General features: G+C 46.0%; 1 protein-coding gene across 6 annotated transcripts in view; it reads right to left on the bottom strand.

Annotated features, from left to right (window-relative positions):
* Positions 1-2,746: 2,746 nt before the first annotated feature.
* Positions 2,747-9,556, bottom strand: part of Rasgrf2 (Ras protein specific guanine nucleotide releasing factor 2) — a 222,831-nt gene continuing 216,021 nt past the window's right edge. For 4 of the 6 annotated variants that reach the window (XM_057789497.1, XM_057789498.1, XM_057789501.1 and 1 more), the window contains exons 25-27: positions 8,427-8,574; positions 7,823-7,891; positions 2,747-6,726 (exon numbers count right to left, since the gene is read on the bottom strand). In XM_057789497.1, the coding sequence (XP_057645480.1) occupies positions 6,634-6,726; positions 7,823-7,891; positions 8,427-8,574 (310 nt within the window). In that variant the 3' untranslated portion in view covers positions 2,747-6,633. The remainder of the gene's footprint in view (positions 6,727-7,822; positions 7,892-8,426; positions 8,575-9,556) is intronic. The other 2 variants (XM_057789499.1, XM_057789500.1) reach the window with 1 other exon arrangement.

Raw genomic sequence — 9,556 nt, 5'->3', positions numbered from 1 at the left:
AAGTGTAACAGGACCTTGTGGGCTCAAGCTAGAAAAGGCCACTGTGCTGGGCGGGGCTGGAGAGTCTCCTACCAATCAGACCTCTAGCTCCACTGGCTCTCCCCGCAGTGTCCTTGAAGGCCAGCTCCAGACTCTCCTGCCACTGGGTCAGGCATCCTTTCTAGAACCTGCCATTTCTATGAAATGTTTGCCTTTTCCTTGAGCAGGTAGACCTTCAAAGGGTCCTGCCAGCTGGCTCTGCAGACAGTTCTTGCTTTGAGAAGGTCTTGCGGCTCACTTGGAGGGTAGTCCTAGCTTGGGGTACAAGAGCCAGCAGAGGAAACTACCTACCTGTTAGGAGGGGAGAGAGGATTGCCCTGGAGAATAAAGACTGAGAGAAATCTCAGGTGGCCTCTTTCCACCTGTTAGAGAGAACACCAGGAGCAATTGGGAAAGCCCACACAACTTGTTATCTGGTTCAGGGACAATGATCGTTACCATCATCTTCAAGATGAGGCTCTCTGAAGTAGAAACTAGACTTTCTCACTTTCTATACACACCAGCTTACTTGACCAGCCGACAGCCCAGTAGACCTTATCCCTGCTAAAAATAGCCTCCCAGGACATCCGCCACCGAAAGGTGCCTATGAATAGCAATAAACCACCCGGGTTTTGGACAGCAGCCCTGCCATTTCAAAGGAGCTTGCCTGGGCTTCTCATGGCTATCACGTACACAGGCAATCACATCGATGTCACCTGTTCACTCCTTTCTCACTGAGGGCACTGCCAGCTCAGAGAGTTGCTGGACAGGAAATGCTGGTTCCCCTAAGTGGGTCAGTGTTCTTCTTGGCCAATGTTTCCTTAAATTTGACCCACAGAAAAAGTGCCTTTGAGGTGAGTGAGGTGATGTGGGATGGGAGAGCGCAGGAAGGGTCTCCTGAGAGCTGGAAAGTCTCGACCTGAGTGTGCACGCACACATCCCGTCTCCTCCACTGTGTGCTTAGGGGTCAAGCATTTCACCATGTGTTCCTGACAGCCCAAGTTAACTTGGGTTCTCCGTGTCGATAAGACATGGCTCACCCTGAATGGGAGGTTTTTATTAATTGATTTCCTTTCAATGTGTGATATGCTCAGCAGCTTTCTGGACTGTTCTGTTGTTTCTTTGAAGCAATCCGATTGCGCCAGCCACAGTGGCTTCATGATCCTCCAGGATCTTAGTCCCAGCAGGATGCTGTCATCCAGGGTCACAGTTCCTGGGCCCCAGTGGCCTCCTCTGCGGGGCATGGGGCTGAAGGGTGGAACTCTGTGCTGGGATGGGGCAGAGGGTAAGTGGAGGCTTCTTCTTAAAAAGTCTCTTGTGAGCATATATATTTGTTGTAAAGTCAGTTCTGGTGACTTGAAAGTATGACTCAGATCCAGAAAACCGCAAGGTTTGGGGAGGATGGCAATGTCAATTTTTGAAGAATGTCAAATACACACACACACACATACATGCATGCACACATGCATGGATCACACAACACACATGCACACAAATTCCTTTTATTTATTAAATAATAAAATTAAAAATAAATTTTATTTATTAAGCAATAAATTATTTATTATTTAAAATTTTACTTTAAATTCCTTTTATTTTTAATAATCAACATTTCTGGCTCCTTCTGCCCCCCCCCACCTCCACAGCTTATATTTTACAGATTAAGTCTACATGAGTTGGGTCAGAAGTCGGGGGACTTGTGAGGAAGTAAGTGTCTGTTCCTCTCTAAGCTTGTCATGAAGAGGCAGTGACAGGAACAGGAAACCTCTACGACTGATTCACAGCAGCATTGCGAGTGTCTGAAGCTCGGCTCACACGATTCCTGTCAAATTCCTCCTGTCCCCTTCTCATCAACGCCAGCCCCCAAGTTCATGTCCATGTGGCTCAGTGACTGGCTTTTCCCATAGTGGAAAGGGCAGAAGTGACCATGCCACGCTGTGTCACTTACAATAGGGTGGCACAGGACTCTGTTTGGGTCTTTCTCCCTTAGCTGTCCCTGAGTCCACTTGCCATGTGGATAGAGCAGGCCCCAGGTGGGGCCAGGCAGGGATGACCCACCTTGTGAGGTGGCAAAGGAGGAAGATGTAGTTAACTTGTGTCTTTGTGTCCCTCTAGCCCGGGTGAGTCACATCACAGTAGGGAAAGGAAGCTAAGGGGCCTCTTTTTGCAGTTTTCTCTCAACAGCAGAATCCTGACTCACCAACTCAGCTCTGGGTGTCAGGACAATCTCTTCTAAGTATTTTCATATATATATATATATATATATATATATATATATATATATATATATATATATATACCAGCCATGCAAGCTCTGCAGTCCTTCTAGAAATGGACATGAATCTTCAGTTTTAAAGAAGATGTAACCTGAGACAGCCAGAAGCTCTTGACAGTCAGAGCTAGTGGTGACTGGCTGAGGATCCACTCTTGTGTGACATGAGTTGCCTGGACAAGGTAGGTTCTCCGTGCCTGGAAGCAGCCAGCTATGGGCTGTGTAAGTCACTGGAACAGACGTAAGAACTAGAAGCAGAGTAGGGCAAGGTGATCCCCCCCAAGTTCTCTGCTTCTTAATTTAGCCTGCAAAAATAAATTCTCCTGAGTGTTCTTTGTACCTGAAATGTAGAAGTAAGAGAATATATAAAGGAACCAACTGACATGAAGGGCAGCGGCAAAATGGAAAAGGAGATGAATGAAGAAATCGTGAGACTTTTGAGTGCTGAAGAAAGGCGAAGTTTAATTTGCATATCGGCATAACCTATGCCTCACTTGGCAAGTGCTAGGCCACAACGCAAAGCCCTCATCAAATGGCAGCAGGTGTGCAAAGTAACCAGACACAATATGTTGCTCTGACACACATGTTTGTACACACAAACACACACATACATACAAATAATAAGTACATTTAATTCTTCTGCAAAAGAGAGCAAAGAATGGTAATCAGTTACCTCACAATTGTACAGCACTTTAAAGTTTACATTCTGACCCCTTTGGTCCTCACAGCCCAGTGAGGTAGACAGCACCGGAATTATGACTAATCCCATTTTGTAGATGAAGAAACTGAGACTCGGAGGTGTAAACACCGGCCTAAGTTTCTCCGGCTGGACGATGCAGAGCTGGGCTGAGACTCAGGTCTGGTCCAGTGTTCTTTCATGACCAGTTTCTTGGTGAAAACTTGATTGGATTGTGGAAAGACAGTGGTTCAACACTGTGAAGGAGGTGATTGTTCTCCTCCAGCAGATCCAATCAAAAACAGTCAACCCCAACCTTAACGCCGTGCCCCAAGGCAGCTGAACTGGAAGCTTCGCTAGGTGACACCCGTGTCTGCCCCTCCAACTACAGGTCCCTCTGGACTTCTCCTCCGTCCTTCTTTAAGCTAATATGGCCTCTGAAAGATGTCATTTATATCCCACCGACTACAGTCTCGTTTCCAGGAATCACACAGTGATACCTTTAAACAAGTCACTAAACTTACAATCTTATTTCCTACAAAAGTGAAAATGAGTTCCATTATTGATTTCCTCCAGCTGTGGACCTGGCTAAAAATAGCATGTTATCTTTTATGCCATCTCAACCGTAGTAAAAATGATAAATTTTACAAGTTGGGTTTAAAAGAAACACGTTTAAAACAAGAGATCTTTTCATGGGGGGGAATAACATTAAATATTGAATTGAAAAGAAAAGCTAAGTCAAATCCCTTTTCAAAACATGAAAGTTGGTAGTTTTAGAAGTGGCCACTTCATTGTGTTTCTCTTTAGGTAAGTGGCAATCACTGGTGGTCTACGGTCTTGTCTCTCATAACACGAGAGAAGAGGGGAAGGCCCATTGTCACATAAAATGGTTTACAGTGGGTTTTTTCCTTCTGGGTGTCCCAGTACCCATGTGTTTAATTGGTTTAAATGTAGTACTTTGAGACGCACTGATAAGCAGACAGCAAAGGAGACTTGGTGTTAGAACTGCTTTAAAATATTGCCACTTTAAAATTCTCTCTTTAAATTCCTCCGAGGAATCGCAGAAGAAAGGGGACAGCCTTATACTTCATGCCTGAAACTGTCACATATACTGGCTTCTGTGAGAGATTTGCTTCTGTTGTAAGAGTGGATGTCTTAGTTAGGCATCCCCAAAGTCCTCAGGGTAATCCCACCCGCAGGACAAATGTGCTCATTTGAAAGCATGAATTGGGTTGATTTCCTGTAAATTTTGCAGGACACATGTTCACTACTTGACATTTTGAAGCTGGCCTCCCAAGAGCTCTTAGAAATGCATCACGTAAAGTCAGGTATTGGCACACACAAATGGGCGTGCCTTGTTGTACCCCACAAATACATATAAAGCTTCAAAAGACCAGGGCTTCAACAATCAAAGGAGGAACCACAGATTGCTCTGGTTAATTTTAAACATAATCAAGTTGAGTTGTTTTGTTTTTAAATGTGCATCCCTGCCTTGACTGACCATGAAGGATCCTGGTCTCTTTAGCTCTAACAAGCCAGTGAGCAAAGAAATGGCAATGCCCACAAATGACCACTGGGGTCGCTTCCGACTGTCTCCTGGAAACAGGCACCAAAGCTCATCACTAGCTGTGGAAAAGCTGCTTTTCAACAGACGAGGAGCATTAGAAATTCCTTTTTTCCCCAATAAGAATGACTGCAGTGGCCTCTGGAATATAACATTGGAGAAACGAGCCCAAACTCCCAAGGAAAGTGCATGTAGCGTCCTCCTGGCAGGGGCGGTGTGGTGTGGAGATGGGGCGGGGCTGAAGGTGGTAGTGATTTGCGTGAACCAGTAGCTGTGGTCCTCTCAGGAATGCGAACCTTTACTTTTTCTCTGTAAGTTTGTGCGGTGTTTGGTGTTAGTGACAAATTATTTCAAACGCTAGCTTCTGAACACCGAGAAATGAATCACAAGTTATGCACGGTTAGGATCCAACAGCTCATGCTCTCCTCATGCGTACTATTATTTGAACTGAAAAGAACAAACAAGCAACTCAGGAAATGATAAATAAAGAGGAGAAAGCATCCCTAAGCGGTGGGGGGGGGGGGGGAGCTTGGCCCTGGGGGCGGGACTTAGTCCTGCCCTGTTGGCTAAAACGAACCAGGGAGATTTCTGGAGTGGGATTCATATAATATAAATTTTTAATTCAGCTTATATTTTTCCAGGCAGTTATGTACAGAAATGACCCTTACCGTACAGAAAATGCACCTTCTCTAGTTCTACAGTACATTCCCAATGCTGGACTTTCGGAAACAGAGAGGAAAGGCATTAGCTGTCGGCTCCATCACATGATGAAAATGCAAAGGAAGAGGGGAGGCTGCAGATCAATCTTCATGGTCAGCATCAATAAGCATCCTGCCTCTAAGAGAAAATGCTAGGCAGGCTAGGCTAAGATCACAATAATCCCTCATTGTCACCTCCTCCTCCTTCTAAAGCCGTGGTCTCCCTGAGAACACGAGAGGGGGGTAATTAGGAGAGCCCTATTCCCTGAACAACTGACTGTTGTGCGGAGCATGAGGTCGCTTTCCCAGGCTGAGGGTGCAGGACAAACCCCTGCACTTGGCTTTCTACTCTAAGAGCCGTGGAATGGTTAGTGCCCTTCCCTACGCACTTAGAATAGCCTTGCTCAGATGACCTTGTTTTAAACAAAGGCTAGGAGAAGACTGTTTACCAGTAGCACACTGAAGCCCACAGACTGTTTCACAGTCCAGCCAGTGCTCACAATGAACCCAACTAAGCTTGTATACATCAGAACATTCTAGTGGAAAAGAAACCAAGTGAAATCAGGTGCAAAGATGACTTTTAGGCCTCCATTTTTGCTTTGTGAAAGTCATTACTCTCCACAGCCCTTGGTGGCCTCCCCATGTCCCACAGTTTTGCTGGCTAACTGACACGGGCATGTACCTTACTGCGGCCTCCACAGCTGTCTCTCCAAGAACCACCAATCTCTCCATGAAGGCCCCGCTCAAGCTGGTGGGACACTGCTTACTTGTAATTAAGGAAATGCTACCAACAAACCCACTTGTTTTTGAATCTTTTATTTCCTGTCCCATGGCCTAGAGGCTGCAAGGCTTTTTCAGAGCACGCCACTCCTCTCATGCATGTCGAATGCACCGAGAACCATGCACATGCTGCATACTGAAGCTGCTTATGTGTGGGGCCTGCAGAGGAAACTTCGGCTTGGCTGTGACCCTTGGCATAAAGGAAGTGTAAGAGAAGCCGTCAAGTCATAGAAGATTGGTTAGAGGTGTGCCCAGGCTAGCGGAATGCCAAGGAAACTTTATAGGCCTCCTCTGTGGGGCCTTGTCCCCAAGTTCTAACAGAACATGGGACATGGGACGTCTACCTTCGTGACACTTCCTCACTCTAACGGACCAGCATCTCCTACTTCACAGCCCTGACACAAATTGTGCCATCAGCATCACTCAACTCTGCACCGTCCCACCCAAGGCTGGAGCATCTGTCTTTGACCCATGCATCTGGGCTTTACTCTGGCTGGAGACAGAATTGCAGTCTGGTTCCATCTTTGGTGGTGAACCAAGGCAGGCACTGTCCCTCTGGGTCCCCGCCGTGCCCCGTCTGACACACTTTTCACGAAATTCCCATGTTCTCAGGGACAAGGTAAGATCTTCAAGCAGGGAGTCGAGGTTCAATTTTGAGAGACAGCTCATAGAGTGTGTCTTCATCTATGATGAGGGCTTTGTCAAGCAGGTACTGTATGACCTGGGGAGGGGGGAGAGAGAGAGGGAGGGGGAGAGAGAGAGAGAGACCAGCTGAGGCTTCTCTCAGAAGATCAACTGTACATTTTCTGAATGAATCTGACACAACTCAACATTTTCCCTGAGGCATCTGGAATTCTTCTAAAACAAAAACTACTGACTATATTGTTATTGCAAAATAGTCCTCTCCCAACCTCTAAGCCCAGTCAGTACTCTTGAGGGCTTTGTCGTTTGGGATATGAGACCTCACTGTGCATTTAGATGCATTACACATACTTACAGTATTAAGTTTAACCTAACAGTGATAAACAGAATCATATCATCCATCAACGTTTACTTTCCTCTTTGCATCACAGGCACATGGAGTTTCACTGTTTACAGTCTTCAGGGTGTCGCCTTGAATCAGTGGCTTTAATGATGGCACACTGATTCGTATAGGGCTGCAGTAAGTGTTTTACAACCGTGGTCAGGGTGCAGTTCTTGTCAGCTTGCTCCCTGGTGCTCCTGTGTACATGTTCTAATAGACAGATGCCAGGAGGAAGGAAAAGAAATGGCACTGGAAATGAAGGTGTAAGGGCATGAGGTATTTCCTGGAAAGTATTTCCTTCTTATTGAAGTATCATGTTGATAACTCACATGAGAGTATTTCTCACCGTTCTAGGTTTATTTCTGTTGCTGTCATGAACACCATGACCGAGAGCAGCTTTGGGAAGAGAGGGTTTATTTCATCTGACTCTTTATATAGTCCATTATTGGAAGCAGCTAAGGTAGGAACTCGAGGAAGAAACTGAAGCAAGCTATTTTTTTTTTAAAGCAAACTTTGTCTAGTTGTAGAATGGATCCTGTAGTCTAGAGAGGTTGGAACTGGATGAAAGTACTGGAACAGAAGGAAGAGGTCTGGATCCCAAGAAGCAGATGCTCAACAATGAACGAAACCTGACAAATCCATCTCCTCTGCATCCCTGTTCTCAGTCGGGTTTGCTGACCACTTCTAAGTTAGGTCCTTATTCTAAGTCAGACTTTGGTGTTACTGTATGGTTTTATATAACCCGCTAACTTCTACATCCATCTGTGTGGCTCTCACTAGCCCACAGTGTTACCTTTGGCTGCTGGTCTATGCGGTAAGCAGTCTGCTGGAACTGGCGTATCTCTCGAATAATGTGTGATATCTAACAGGGGAAAAAGAAAGCATTTCAGAAATATCCCTCTGCATCACAGTGCATTCTCCCAGGGTGACATCCCTAAGTCCTATGCTCCATGGGGTAGGAGGAGTCCTGTCTGATTGCTTTTTATACCTTCCAGAAGCCAAGGGTAAAGCCAACAAGAAGGTCCTGAACTCATAATCACTGGGTTATTGCTGATGCTGGGTGGCCTCAGGGTGTGGGCAGGGAGAAGCTCTGGGCGCTTCTCCTGTGGTTTCTATCCTCTAACTTGGTGTTCAGAATATGGCTGTCTGGCAAGGAGACTCATGCATCTGCCTACCGGGCTGTCTTAGGGAACCATCTTTGGAGCTTTATTCCCACAGCCTGGAACCAGACTTCAAGGAGTCACTGCCAAAACTCTCTTCAGCTGGCCGACAACCTGTGTCTTCACCCTCCTTTTCCACCTCGAGATTTAGGAGCTAGCACCACCCTCATTATCTAGCCTCTTCTTACTAAGCCATGATGTCACTGTCACAGGCCAATCACAAAAATGGCCACCTACCATTCGCATTTTGGAGAAATTGACAAGGCCTTCTTCGGTAAAGTTTGGTGTTCCTTCTTCAATGAAGGCCAGGTCTGTCAAGTACATCCCGAGGTAAGGGACAGCAGGGGGGTTACAGCTGCAAGGCCAGGAAGAGTGGTTCTTATTCCTGCACACACACAGTTAGAACTTGCACCACAGGAAACACAGTTTCTGTTGAGCTGATTTGGAAATGCTTTAGAAGACGTGCATTTACCAACCATCACAGCTACACACAGAAGCCACCAAAGGAGACTGCTGTAAGATATTCGGACACTGTGTGAAGATGCACTGCCGTGATCTGTGTAATTGAGAGCTGAATAGCAAATAGCTCGGCAGGAGAGGATAGGTGGGGTTTCCAGGTAGAGAGAGGAATAGGAGGAGTCGTCTAGGTGTTTGGATTTCCACAGCAGACTCGGAAGAAGTGGGACATGCCACACTGAGGAGAGGTAACCGAGCCACGTGGTGAAATGTAGGTTAAAATTATGGGTTAACTGAGTTATAAGAGCTAGTTGGGGACAAACCTAAACTAAACGCCAAGCTTTCATAATTCATATTAATTTTCCATGTCATCATTTGCAGGCTGGTAGTCCCAGCGAGAAAGTTCAACTACAGGAGACACTTGCTCAGGCAAACTGGGTCTAATTGGTCTTCCTGGTGAGGCCTAAGCCAAGGATGTGACTTCTGGTATAGAGGGAACAGAGTCTGAATCCCAGCTTGACCAGTCGCTCGGTGGTGCTGAGCTGGGTGCTCCCTGTCTGCACTTCCCTCACCTGCAGTGGAGATAGAAAAGCTAATCTCTGAAGCTTATGGCGAGGCGTAAGGAAGACATGTAAAGCACCTAACACACAGTGTGTAAATAGTTAGCAAGCACTTGCTATGCTGTTATTGCTTTTACTGATGTAATAGCAATGTGTAGACAACTATCACCCATCCTTTATCAGTGTGACACAAGACAGATGCTCTCTCAGAGTAAGCCAAGTTCATGTGTTAAACCACAAGAAACCAGCCGCAAGCAAACAGAATTCTTATTCTTCCCCCTCCCCATGTGTATGTGTGCAAGTGTGTGTGTGCATGTGTAGAAGGAATGATATAGGTATAAAAGATCAAAA

The sequence above is a fragment of the Chionomys nivalis genome, chromosome 15 (assembly GCF_950005125.1).
Source record: "Chionomys nivalis chromosome 15, mChiNiv1.1, whole genome shotgun sequence".
Lineage (NCBI taxonomy): Eukaryota > Metazoa > Chordata > Mammalia > Rodentia > Cricetidae > Chionomys > Chionomys nivalis.
This window is presented reverse-complemented; position numbering and strand designations above follow the sequence as displayed.